General features: G+C 42.3%; 1 protein-coding gene across 2 annotated transcripts; it reads right to left on the bottom strand.

The window, feature by feature from the left end:
• Window positions 1-749: 749 nt before the first annotated feature.
• On the bottom strand, window positions 750-5837 carry SRSF6 (serine and arginine rich splicing factor 6). 2 transcript variants are annotated; one of them, XM_063145386.1, is made up of 7 exons: window positions 5788-5837; window positions 5588-5703; window positions 5034-5182; window positions 3439-3560; window positions 3037-3245; window positions 2207-2290; window positions 750-2070 (listed from the first exon to the last, which is right to left on the bottom strand). In XM_063145386.1, the coding sequence occupies exons 2-7, from the start codon at window positions 5692-5694 to the stop codon at window positions 1707-1709; spliced, it is 1035 nt and encodes a 344-aa protein (XP_063001456.1). In that variant the 5' UTR covers window positions 5695-5703; window positions 5788-5837; the 3' UTR covers window positions 750-1706. The 2 variants fall into 2 exon arrangements, with proteins under 2 accessions (XP_063001456.1, XP_063001465.1); XM_063145395.1 differs by lacking the exon at window positions 5788-5837 and having other exon boundaries at window positions 5588-5781.
• Between the last annotated feature and the right edge of the window lie 8629 nt (window positions 5838-14466).

Below are 14466 nucleotides of genomic sequence, written 5' to 3'. Positions count from 1 at the left end.
CCACTTGAGGTATATATGATCTAGCCTTTAAAACTTAAATATAAACTAATACCAGGTTCTACACTTCAGTACAAATGAGGTGGATTTACCAGTGAAAAAGTAATCAGCGCTGCCATTTAGCATCCTGTAGGTCAACAGCACCTAGTGATCAACTCATATTGGCCTGAGCTATCTATATTTAGGACGACTTGCATCCCACTGAAGCAGATCTGCAGAAATGGACCTAGTAATGTATTTATAAAAAAGCAAAATGAGCTTTATGATGACTAGTCTAAGTAAAAAGAGGCCTTTACATTTCAGTGATAGCTACTGAATTTCTTATGTGATCCAACATGTTAGTAGACCACAATTGGGGCTGTTTGCATGACACGACAGCCCACCAGGGTTTATTTAACCTACAGCAAGGCCACAGCAGGTGCAGGGCATGTGTGGGTGCTGTTGTGACTATGCAACCTCCCTCTTGGAAGCTGTTGTGTCATATGAAACTGGCAAATGTGGGTTATGTGAAGAATAAACAACCCTTACAAAACTCATGGTCTATTTTAGGGTAATGCAAGAGTTGTTTAACCCTTGCATAACACATGTTCCCTGGGTTCACATGACACAACCCCAGAAGAGGTTGCATATTCAAAATGGCAGCTGCAGGTACTGCAGCTCATCCAAACCTGGTCATCTTTTTGGAACATACCAGAGTGAAGGTCTGTCTATTCTACGGCATCTACCAAATAAAGCTACACTACAATGCAGAGTGGAGTCACTGATTTAATTTTATACAAGTTAAACTATACATTGTATAAAGATTACAAGTCTGTGCTAATATTCTGCTATTGTTGCTAAACTGATTTGTTACATACAAGGGACTCTGGGATTGGATTCTAATTCAGTTGCGTAAATTGCACCAGCAAGTCTAGTTTTAGTTAACCCATTAAGACTAGAACTTTAGCTCCAAGTTCCCATGTTGCCATCAATTTTAATTTAACCTCTTATGTAGCAGTAAGGGGACAACAAAATGAACTGAAGACCTCAGGAACCAGAAATTCATGTGGCACCTGGAACCTTGTTCAAATGAGTCAACACTTCATGTTAGTTTTATCTTTTTAGGCAAACTGCACCATGCAAGGTTAGAGGACATTTTTATTAGCTTGTCAATACTGCCTCAATGGTGAGAAAGGAGCAGAGAATTAACTTTTGGCAAGTTATTGTACAGCACAGATGAAGTGCTCCAATTCAAACTCAATATTGGCTTGAAATTTAATCAGCTTTACAGGCATCTCTGATCAGTTCAATAAGGCTTTCATGCACTTTTATAAGCAAGCCGTAGCCCATTGAACTACTTCCCATAATTTTTAAATAATGGAAATGTTTAGGAAGAATTACCCTTTCCCAAAAGCATTCTGCACTCATGTTTTTATATAAAACCAATTTTTCATGCCATAGCAGATTATTTCTGCTGCAACACTATTACAAAAAAAATCAAAGATTTGCCCTAATTTCTACAAAAGGAGGATCTTTTCCTGCTCTCTGCCACCTCTATACAATCTTTCAGAAAATTTAGGTATTTCAAACCTTTGTAAAATGTACTTGGTTTTCAGGCCTTTTCATTCTGAAACCAAATAGGCCCGCTTTTCCGATATTAACATAAAAAGACTTCTGGCCTGGCATAAAAATGTTCCATAATCACATGAAAAGGGAAGAGAGTTCCAGTCTTAATCTTGTGAACTGGATCTTGAACGTGAGCGGGATTTTGAATGCGATCGTGACCGGGACCGTGATGCAGCTCTTTTGGGTGGGGACTCTGAACGAGCCTTTGCAGGTTGGTGCTGCAGGGGTGAATTTGAACGAGATCTGCTTCTTGATCTTGATTTAGACTTTTCTTCTCCTTTACCATTCTCTTTGGGTGATCGAGACACAGACCTGGATCTGCTACGAGACTTCTCAGACTTCTCTTTGGATCTGCTGCGAGATTGTGAACCTCTCTCAGATTTCACTTTAGATTTGCTCTTTGATCTAGACTTTCTACTTTTAGATCTGGAACGTGAACGATCTTTGCTTCGAGACCTAGATTTAGAGCTTTTCAAAAAAATAGAATTTTTATTAATTGCAATTCTGCTCACAAAAGCACTAACTAAAAAGGTCAACTAGGTATTAGAGATACCTAGTGTACTATTGGCAGTAAAACATTTATTAGTAAAACTATAGTTCTCACCGTGATCGGCTTTTTGAGGCACTACGGGATCTACTGTGGCTGCTCCTACGACTTCTACTACGTGAACGCCTTCTAGAACGTGACCTGGAAAAGCAACACCCCAAAGTGTATTCCAAGGTACCCTCATAGTAGATAATTGGGCACCACACCCGATTTTCCCTCTTAAAAAGCAGCATTACATAAACAGTTTAAAACAATATATGAGAAGTATCAGCTGGCTCATTTACTTTCAAACTATCACAACTTATTACTTTGCCAAGGACTGCTCTGATCCAGAGACCGGAGAAAACACCCACATTTCCCATATTTCTAAGTTTTGATTGTGTTTTTTCTATTTATTTAAGAACATAAGAAGAGCCATGCTAGATCAAACCAAAGGTACAATCTAGTCCAGCATTCTGTTTACAGTGGCCAACCAGCTGCGTGTTGGAAACCTCCAAGTAGAATGAGTGCAATAGCACCCTCCTGCCCACACTCCCCAGCAACTAATATACATAGGCATATTGCCTCTGATACTGGAGGTAGCATATAGAAATCAGGACTAGTAGCCATTGATAGCCTTACACTCCATGAATTTGTCTAATTGCCTTTTAAAGGCATCCAAACTAGTAGCCATCATATATTCTGTGGTAGTGAATTTCATAGTTTAACTATGTGCTATGTGAAGATGTCCTTCCTTTTATCTGACCTGAATCTCCCACCAATCAGTTTCATGGGATGATCCATGTTCTAGTATTACGAGGAAGTAAAATGTCTCCATATCTACTATTTTTATATTATGCATAAGATTAAAAAATATCAAAAAGCACCAGGACCTATTCTAAAGATACCTTGATCTACTGCCAGAATAAGATCGTCTGTGGCTTGATCGTGGCTTGTCTTCAACCAGCCTGATCTTTCGCCCATTTATCTCAGTACCATCCAATTTGTCCAGAGCACGCTTCATATCAGAGTAAGAACGGAATTCAATTACTCCTTCATTTGTGCGTTCTTTGTGAGCATCCGCATAGGTTACCTCACCAGCTTGCCTCATGAAATCCTTAAGGAACAAATGATATTATTACCCACACTTTACAAGTATAGCTATAGTACTATATTTAAGACAAAACACAGCAGGTTCAGTGAACTCAACACACTTTAAAGTTAAGACGACTTCCACGAACTTTGTGAGATTCAAAGATTTATGTGTCGTAACTCTTCTTTTTTTAAAAAAGGCTTGCATGTCAACCTACTTTCAAATCCTGCCAACTACAGCGACTGGAAAGGTTTTCAACTATTAATCTGTATTCCGTACGAACAGGTGGTCCATATTTATCTCTTCCTGATGTTCTCAGACTGCTATATCTTCCACCACCTTTATTATACAAAGATACAAAGTTAGTAAACTTATATAAAAGCAAATAAAACTTAAGTTTACTTTAACTTACAAATTGTATTTACAGGAGTAGGACTTTAGCTTTCTAATCCTGCAACAAAATTTTCAATTCGCCATATTAGATATATTAAGGGCAAATCAAAGACTAAAATCCTACAAGACTGTGCTCCTAAACTCTGTTAGAGAGTGACTGCTCCTTTATTAGATTTACTTTGCTAAGTTTTATTTTACAGAACATTGTAAAATATAAAACTTAACTGATTACATGCATTTCTACATTTTACAAAAAGTTTACTAGTTTACACTAAGTACTTACATCACAGTATGAGGTATTTGGTGGTGGTTTGGCCACAACACACGCAAGGTAACAGTCACCTAGTTCAGTTTAACCAGTTTTGTCTAACCCTTGGAATCCTCACCATCACCCTGCGTCTAATGGCAAAAGGCTGCTGTCGTCATGGCTTCCGGTAAGGTCAGCCAAAGGGTCATAGGGCAAGGGTCACACAATGTATGGAAAAGCCATGGCCAATCAGGAAAGGCAGTCATCTTAGCCTCAGTGGACACAGCCTCAGCCCCACTGGTCACTTTTAAATTGAAACATCAAGGACTTGTTAAAAAGTTTGAATTGAACATGCAACAAATTTAAAACAAACATATAAATTTGCAAGAAACCCACCCCCACCAGCAACAAGCCATCAAAATAGAAATTTGTCTACCTTACTGCTCTTAAGTATCATATAAAATTCAAGCAAGTTTGATAAACCCCAAATCTTTTCCAGAAAAAAACCCTAAAAATGGGTATTGCATCTTCATATTGGATTGTTTTTTAAATCGCCAATTCAGTATCATCTGTGATGGTTGGCTACCAGCTCCCACAAAACTCTCAGCAAATACTCATGTTTGAGAATTTGAAGGAAATTGCTTCTAAATAGAATTTGTATTGTGCTTTTTTTAAAAAAAAAAATTCTGTAGGAACCTGCTTTAATTATCACCTTTACTGCATGACAGCTCTTCCCCCGACTTTTTCCTTTTAGGGGGGGGGATAATAGTTGTGTCAGATGCATTCTAATTAAGAGCAGTGAGATTTTAATATAAAATCCCCAACTACGCCTCCCCACTCTCTCCCATGCTTCAAGCCCCAGAGACTGCTGCACGTTTTAGTGCAATTTACATTGGGTTTGCTTAAGCCCATAAGAAAACTTTCTGGGGCCCACCAGTAACACCCCTCATAAACTATCAAGCCTCCTCCCAAACTCCCGCTAAGAAATTCGTCCCAAGGGGGCCTATCCCCTCACGCCCCCCTCCGCCTCCGCGTCCCGAGCCAATGCCGCCTTCGCCCCGCCTGCCCCCCCACCCCCCTGCCTGACCGCTCTTCCCTCCAGCCCGCCTGCCCCCACCCCCCCGCCGCCTCCTCCGCGCGCCTGAGGTAGGCCGCGCCGGAGCCACACTCACTGCGGCTGCTGTAGCTGTAGCCGTCCCTGTCCCGGCGGGGGCCGCGGGCGTGCTCCACAATCACCCGCTCCCCGCACAATTCCTTGCCGTTCAGCTCGTAAACGGCATCCTCCGCATCCCGTGAATCCTCGAATTCCACAAACCCATACCTGAAGGAAAAGACGCGGGGCAGGTTGAGGAGAAAGGCGCCGCAGGCACGTCGCTCCAGTGAAACTCGCATCTCCCGCAGAGGAGCCGCGAATGTCAACAGGGACACGCCGCTTCTCCACATTAAAAAGATACGCGTTTGCCTCGTGGGTGGAAACCCTAACCCACGCGTGGCTCCCTTTCCCTTTGTTTCCCCCGCCAGCGGGACAATGGGGGCAGCCCCGTTGAGCCGCCATTTTGAACACGACGCCACGCGGCATGAGGGCGGCTCTGACAGGCCAGCCGGCGCCCGGCCGCTAATCAACGGCTCGCGCCTTCACCTGCCCCCGCCCTCACCTGTCGCCTTCCCGCCTCAGCGTAACGCGCGCAGAACTCTGCCTGCCTCCCCGCCTTCTCCTCCTCCTCACCCGTTTTTTAAGTCGACCTCGAGCAAGCGGCCATAGCCGCTGAAGAAGCGCTGGATGTCCTTTTCCCGCACATAGTAGCTTAAGCGGCCGATATAGACACGCGGCATCTCCGCGACCTAGAAAGGGAGAGAGGAAGGGGGGGGAAAGGGAAGACGTAAGATCCGAAAACAGTTAACGGGAGGACGCCCTGAGACACTCACGGCTGCGGCCTGTTCCGCAGCACAATGGCGCCCAGCCCCCGCTCAGGCCTTTATATTGGTGGGCGGGGCTTGGCGCTCTCACTTCACCGCGATCAATAGCGTGCAAAGACGTCACAAGGGAGCCGGCGGTACGGTGAGAAAGAGCAAGGGGGAATCGGAGCACTGCGCATGCGCAAAGAACCTGGTACGCTAGTCTTGGACCACGCGACGGAGTGAAAGGAAATGTTGAAGATCACGTGAGGTTGTAGAACACGTCCTGGCACAGACGTCGGCGCGCCGATGCGTACGAGCCTTGAGATGTTTCATTTCTCCGTGCGGTTCTTCGCTTCTGAAAGCAAAGGCGGGAAAACGGAGAATGTCTCAAGCGGCAAGTCCCTATTGGGATTTTATATACGTGTGCAACGTCTCCGAAGTTAGTTACTTTAGCTGTATCGCTACATTAAGGACATATTTCTTTAACCAGAGATTACTTGGAGTGTATTTATATTACTGCTATTATTAATAATATTTACGAATTACTTATATTAAATACATTTGCAAATAACGTTCAAAGGACAATATTACCTTTGAGGGAATGCCTGTTGGAAAACACGTTTTAGTAGATGCCGAAAACCCAGAACATTATAATCCTATACACGTTTAGCAAGGGAATGTAAGACGAGCCCCTGCTGGATCTGACCAAAGCCCTGTCTAGTCCAGCATTAACAGTCCCAGCATTTTAACAGTCTATAAATAAATTTTAACTTGGTGTTTTAAATTCGTAATTTTGCATTGCTGCTGTTTTTATCTGGTTGAGCTTTTATATTGTATTTTATATTATGGTTTTATACTGTTGTTTTATACTTTGAATGTTTTTAATTTTTGTGAACCGCCCAGAGAGCTCCGGCTATTGGGTGGTATAGAAATGTAATAAATAAATAAATAAAATAAAGCATTCTGTTCACATAGTGACCAACCAGATGCCTCTATGGGCAGTCCAGAGCAGGACAGGAAGACTATAAAACCCTCCTGCTTGTGTCCCCCAGCAACTACTACTGCTGGTACATGTTTATTGTTTGTTTATTATTAACATGTATATACCACGTTATCTGCTAGAAAGTCGTAAAGGTAGTGTACAACTTGGAACAATAACACTGCAGCAACAAACAACATTAAAAACTACACATTTTTAAAAGGCTAAATTGAAAAGACACCTCTTTACACTCTTTCTAGAGTGGGGGTCAATTGTAGTTCTTGAAGGGGGCGTACCATCATTTAGGGGCAACACAGTCTGGCTGGGAAATGTTGGGAATTGTAGGACTTTTTTTCTGTCTAAACATGCATAGGAATGTGCCTCAAAGAACTCTACAAGGTTAGTGAGACAGGACTTACCTTAGCAGGGTCCACATTGGCGTGGTTCACACAACACGCTAAACCATGCTGCTTAACCCCAAAATGGTTAACGGAATGCATGCATTCCGTTAACCATTTTGTGGTTAAGCAGCATGGTTTAGCGTGTTGTCTGAACCAGGCCATTGATTCTTCTTCAATAAGACTTGTCCTTCCATATTCTTGATAATATGATATTTAAGTATTATATAATACTTCCCACTAGATTATCCAGAACAGACATTAAACTAACCAGCCTGTAATTTCCTATACTCCCTTAAATATTTTTTAAAATATTGGTGTTACTTTGGTTACTTCCCACACCTGTGGTACAGAGGCTAATTTTAGAATCATGTTACCTATTTTTGTTAGAAGATCAGCAATTCCACTTTTATGTAAGAACTCTGCGATAGAAACCATGTGGTGATTTATTTGCTTTCCATTTGTTAATAAGATCTAGAACATCATCTCTTGTCTCCACTCTCTTCCCGGAAATAACAGTTCAGGCATGGATATCTACCCTACATCCTCTACAGTGAAAACAGACAGAAAGAATTTAATTAGCTTCTTTTCAATCAGATTATCCTCCTTTAGTATTCCTTTAACTCTCTTGTCACCCGACAGTCCAACTGACTCATTAATCGATTAGTGCAAATAATGTTTTATTGTTTCCAACACTCACTCCTCATCTGGCCTTCCAGTTTCTTCAGGCCTCACCCCCTATCCTGGCAGGGAAAAGCTCTTATCTCAAATCAGCAGCTGGAGATAAGAGCTTTTCCCTGCTGGGAAGAAATTGAGGGTCTGGGGAGGAAGTTGCTGGGTGATTCAGCCCTGTTTATGCTGAGACATACTGCTCATGCTTATACTTCTAAGTAGATGTGCAGAGGCTTACTATTTGGGATGCTATTTGAAAGTGCTGCTGAGTTATACATTCCTGCCTACCTCTGTGTACACATACAGAGAGGCTGTTTACTTCTGAGTAGAGGTAAAATTGACAAGAATAATTCTTTGGCCCATCCCCCTTTTCCTTTGGCCCCATCCATAAATGCAGCTCCTGAGATCTTTTCCAGATTGAAATTTGGCCCTTGAATGGAAAAGGGATCCCAAAGTCTGCTTGCTATTAAAGTGCAATCTAATTTGGGCATGCAGAAAACTTAAAAGATGTCAGTGCAAATTTAAACTGCAGTGCAAAGCTGAATATTCATAACCTAGAAATTATAACTGAAGCATTTAATTCAGATATCCTTCCTATGGAAAAAATGTCATAATAAGTAGTTCAGAAGTTACAGGAGAAGAGCTAAGTGCACAACCCTATTTGTACTGATAAATGATGGAATATCAGATAGAGCAATGATCAGGCAGAAGGTCTGTCATGACCTGCGGCCAATTTTTTTCCTGCTGGTTGCTTGTGGTAATTGCTAGAAACATGCAAAAGAAATCATGAAATCCACAAGTTCCAAATCACAATTCCTTGCCCCATGGTTCCTAACAACAGTTGCTAAAGTTGCATCACAAAAGGTAAAGAGGCTTTACTTTTAATTTGAGTACCGGCTGGGATTCTTTAAAAAGTTGAGCATGTAAGCCTGAAACCACTCAGCCTGAAATAAGTTATATAGCCTTGTTGTTATAATATTTATTTATATCTCACCTTTTGTCCAATGTTGGGCCTCAAGGCAGCATTACAAAATTTAAAACATATACATTTAAAACCTATAAATAGAAATCTACAAAGTTAAAAATATATTAAATATATTCCAATATTAAAACATTTAAAATGACAGTTTTAAAAGGTCCCAATTATTCACCACAGGCCTAATGGAACAAAAAAGTATTTCCCTGCCTCCTAAAGCACATCAAGGAGGGAGCCAGTCTAGCTTCCCTGGGAAGAGAGTTCCAGAGTACTAGAGCAGAGCGTTATCCATTTCAGTTCTTAGCAAAAGCAACTTTACAACCCTTTTTGTTTTCATTCAGGAGGGATGCCTGGTAGTGAGGGGGCAAGTTCCCATCTACCTCCATTTGTGGTTACTGTTCCACGCTAAAGTCACCAGCTCTAATGTCTCCATCGCTAGGTGGCTGCTATTCTCCTTGCTTTATTCCCCTGCCACCTGCGGCATAGGAAGGATAATAGTACTGGCTTACATTACAAGGCTAAGGATTACTGAGATAATGTATGTGACGTACTTGAACACTTGAAATGTGCTAGATAAATGCTAAGTAATATTATGTCTACCTCATGAAAGCAGCCTAATGGAAAGCAAACCATCCCATACCTTAAAAGCACCTGAAGGGTGCAGGCATAGTCTCCCTTCATAAACTTTGGGATTTGGGGAGAGAGGATTTGTAGAGGCAGCAAGGAATATGCTACAGATTTGGCAGAGTTCTTTCCCCCCTATTCCTTAGCACTCTTCAGAATGCGGGGTTGGGTTGGATTTGATTTCCAGTGGCAGGCAGGAAGGGAGCTGTGCAAGGTGTGGGTGAGACTTCTCAGTTAGCACCCTTTCACAATCTTCGCATTGGGGAAGCAAGGATTTCCTCTAGTGACAGTCTATGCTTGTAGAACGCCAGCTGTGTTTGCTAGATCTCTCTGTATAAAGCACTGTACAGTCAGTGGTCTAAAACCATGTGCGTCAGTCTCCGTTGGCTGGGGATGATGGGAGCTGCAGTCCAAAATAATAGTTTTTTAAAGCTGTTTAAATTGTTTTTAAATCTTGTATGTTTATATAAATTATAGTTATTTGGGGGGTTGTAATTTTTCTGAACCGCCCAGAGAGTTTTGTCTATTGGGAGAAATAGAAACTGAATGAATAAATGAAACATCTGGGCTCCAAGTTGGAGAAGGATGCATTGTAGCTTAAGTGGCTAGTCGAAGGCCGAGAGCATTGGTGGTGCAGGAGGTAAGGTGCTGGGGGCTGGCTGTGAGAGGCCCCGGTTTGAAACCTGTTTGGTGTCTTTCCTAAGGGTAGCAGTGAGAACTTTTGACAGCACAATGTGGTAGACCAGCACATTAGGATTGCACAGTAAGTGATATTTTTAGAAGCAAACTATGGGTCAAGCTACCCCCTTCCTATCACTAATTGTCAAAACTATAATTGTTTCCCTTTTTGTGTGTGAAAAAATATGGGTGTAGCTCCTCAGCAACCCCTGGGTAAGATATTGGAACTTCCAGTCTTTGATTTTGATGTCCTTCTTTAAAAGCTTACAGCTATTGAACATTGTCCTGCAGTCCCGTCCCCCCACGCAGCTACTTTAAATACTTAAATCTCTCTTCATATCCTTCCTAGTATTAAAAAACACACACGTCACTATCTTTATGAGACATGCTACTTCGTTTTGAAAATATGCTGCTCCCTTGGGTCTCCCTGTTTTTGTGTTTGTATCATCCAACACTTCCCTTTCCCAGAAAACATTAAAAGAACCTTCTTTTTAATACCCTTCAATTTGCAGGTTTTGTACTTATGCTCCTAATGCTCCATGGCAAATCTCCTATGTGTATAAACTTCACTAAGAAAACCCACCAGAGATTCCTCCAATTGCTACCTAAACCTCATAATGTGACTCCTGTCTCTCTGTTAATCAGCAACAGCCTAATTGCTGAGCTTCCTCTGGAGAAGAAAAACCTGTGATTGGATTCTGTGGTGCAAAATATGCTCATTTTGTGTCACACATCACAGGGAATGAGCAATTTACTAGCCTCAGGAGGCTTTACCAATAATCTAGATTGGGGCTGTGAAAAGCAATATTTTTGTTTATGGACTTGCGTATTTTCTGTATTACTCCTTTCACCCACAAACACTTTTCCAGAGCAGTTATTAGTGGCCATAAATTTGTAGCCTTATATGAATCATAAACAACAGAAATGTGATTTTTCTTGCAGTCCCATATACTGTTGGGGCTCAGATCAGATTCATATGAACATATTTTACATATTGATCAATCTAATTGTTTAAAGGTGCAATTCTATGTCTGTTTAGACAAAGAAAAGTCCTACAACTCCCAGCATGCCTCATCCAGCATGACGGACTGGGGAATGCTGGGAATTGTAGGACTTTTTTCTGTCTAAACAGGCATAGGATTGTGCCCTAAGGGTGCAATCCTATACCTCAGTTACACTGCCTATAGTATTGGCAGAAGTTCTGTCATGCTGGTTGTACATGAGATACACTGCTGATATGAATGATATGCTGGTGCTGTGCTACACCACCATGTATGCTTCAACTCTGCCAACATAATAGCCAAAATGGGGTGGGAGAGGGGAGAAGCAAGTGTATGCATAATCCTATACTCCTTTACAACCAGAACATGTCCTGAAGAATGGCAGATATTCTTTGCACTGACCACAGACTTGGTGTAAGAAAAAATTCTCTTATTCAATTTGGTGGAGAGGAAAACAAAACAAAAAGAAATCACTGACCTCCCCATCTGATTGCCTTCTTTCCCACACACATCAACATGACAAGAGTATCGGATATGGCACAAATGCACACCCAATCATTGCACGCTACCACAAGTAAACTTTTTCCGGGGGAGGGGGGACGTAGCCTTGTTAGTCTGTTGCAGCAAAAACAACAGAGAGTCTTGTGCTAACTTAAAGACTAACAGGTTTAGTTTGGTGCTCAATACATAACACAATGCATTAGTTAGTCTTTAAGGTGCTAAAGAACTTATTGTTTTTTCCCATAAGTAAATAAACCTCACACAGAAAGATCAAAACTCATATAAGAGGCATTGTGTCATGAGCCTATATATCTTGTCTTGAGACTCCAGACTCAAACAGTAAAACCCTTTCCACTGTCACAATGGGATTACCAGGACAGAGACCCCACACGGGTAAGCAAGGGAAGGGGGCAACCATGCTGCAAAGCATAACCGTCTCCCAACTCCTTTGCTTTATTGTGAATACTATGTCTTATCTGAAATGTATTGCTATGACAATCTTTTCTCCCAACAGCTGAGAGCTTTGCCCCCCTCCCCCGGGTAAGCTCACCCCCCACAAACAGGTAAACACTCTGTTGGCATATGCAAGACACTCCAGTCACACAATTGCCATTGCTGGCCAAGGCCTCATGAGCACTTGCAGGATCTGCCTTGCAGGATCACAGTCCAGAGATATGGCATTCTATCCAATGTTAGCCTAATTTAAGTCCCATTCATGTCAGTGGATCTACTCTAAGTATCATTGGATCCCAGTGATCATTAGGATCAACCCATGGAGTGGAACAAGCAGTTCTGCACATACAGAATTCATCTACAACCCCCAAGGGTGGAGGAGGTGAGTATGGTTTCATTCATTGCGGTCTTGCCCTCATCTAGGGATGGGGGAAGGGGAGGCTAAGACAGGATAACCCGGATGGCAACATGCAATCACTCTTCACTCTCACACGCTTTACATCCAGGTACAGGAGTGATGTTCTTTGACTGTTGCCTGTTACTTGTTACTCTGTGTATCCTTTTGCTCTCCATGGGCCTGTTTCTCGCAAATACAGGATCCTTCCCCACACCCTGTTCCATGCAGGCTATACGGAAGATTCACCCTATGACTTGCAGCAATGCCCAGAATGCTTCTGGCTGTTTTTCTGTTGCGTTGTTAACCTACTGGCACCATACAGGTTCCTGCACCCTTAGGTGCTCTGTGGCTATCACTGTGTATATAATAATAGAGCCTAAACCCATTTAAGTCTGTGGTAAAGATAATGATATCTCTAAAACTACAGGCCCGGATGTCCCGAGTCCTTGTAAATGAGCAGATTTCAATAGAAAATGCTGCAACTGCTGTCCTTTTGTCTCAGAAGGAAAACAACACTGAAACTGCTCCTTAAGATCCCTACTTCCTAGGGAAGAAAGAACAAAAGAAATTATTTCTGCTAACTTACATTAACTCAGTAACACAGTCTGCTTGCACTTGCTAATTTCGTGCATGATTTATAATGGCTGAGGTAAACCTCACGAATCTTGTTCTGATTAATGCCCTATTTTCCCCAGGTTTCCCAGCATGAAAGTTAGTACTTCATTAAACATTTTAGAGACGCTAGCATTCTACAGCATCAATTATATTTGAAAAAGTCTTTCTAGCCCCTGTAGTCCCGCCCCTAGTCCTCCTCCATAATCAGAGCCTTCTAAAAATTAACCTGATTGTATGTCTGTGCAGTTAGGCGAGTGGGTGGTAGTAACCGTTTCTTCCTGCACTTGTTTTCCTGATCTAAACTGCTTGCAAAGTTGCTATTAGCCTTGCTGGGGGAAACATACACATACCTATTCTCCCCTGCCCAGTGGGATTAATAGTAGTTGTATGTGTGATTAGGGGAGCAATCCTATACACTTATTACACCGGAGTGGGCGGTAATATAAACCTCTGCTATGCCCTATCTGTGTGTTTAGCCTGTGAGAGGAGGTAGAAAGAATGGCATAAACATGGCAAATGTCTCTGGCATCCAATAATGCTCAGGGACTGAATAGTGGGCCTCAGTATCCAGTAATGCTGAGGCCCACTAATCAGGAAAAGACTGATTTGACAAGAAGCCGGAGGGTGGTACAGGGAAGAGAGGCACAACAAGAACAGACATACACTGATAGTCTCCACCACTGGCTTACCCAAAGAGAGGTACCCTAGAGAAGAAACCTGCAAGCCAGAGAGAAAGTGCTGGGAGGGTTGTGACTAAGGTTGCGGGGATTCGGTGGAACTCCACATACCTGCTTGAGAAGTTGGTGCTGGCAAAGCCACCCATCTTGGGGGTGCTTTCCTAGGGCGAGGAGAGCTATCCAGGGCTTTGTGACATGTGTCTGCAGTTTGCTCTTAATACACATTTTGTCTCTGCTTATACGTGGGGTGGGGAGGATATTTCTGACTTTATATAACCATGGCTACATCATAGGAAACATCTGAATACCAGCTCAGACAAATTATCTAGACTATTCTAACTGGCAGTGGTTCTCCAGAGTCTTGAATAGCGGTCTGTCCCATCACCTGCTACTTGATCTATTATTATTATTATTATTATTATTATTATTATTATTATTATTATTATTATTATTTAAAACTGGAGGTGCTAGAGATTGAACCTGGGACCTTCTGCATGCAAAGCATGTGCTTTATCACTGAGCTTTGATCCACTTTGTAATTGGGGGGCCTGTCTCTATGTCTTTGCCCTGCAGTGGCTGCAAATCGACGCTGTACCGGTTATACGATGCAGCTGCCTATTCACAGCCACTACAGGACTTTCTTCCAAAGCTGCGCATTAGAAAAGCCAGGGACTCACCCAGACTTTCCCCTTGAAAGCATGAGGTCACACAACGGCCCTTCTGTTGTGTGACCTC

Source organism: Elgaria multicarinata, chromosome 1 (genome assembly GCF_023053635.1).
Source record: "Elgaria multicarinata webbii isolate HBS135686 ecotype San Diego chromosome 1, rElgMul1.1.pri, whole genome shotgun sequence".
NCBI classification, from domain to species: Eukaryota; Metazoa; Chordata; class Lepidosauria; order Squamata; family Anguidae; genus Elgaria; species Elgaria multicarinata.
Note: the sequence above shows the minus strand (reverse complement) of the source record. Positions and strands in the feature narration are given on the sequence as shown.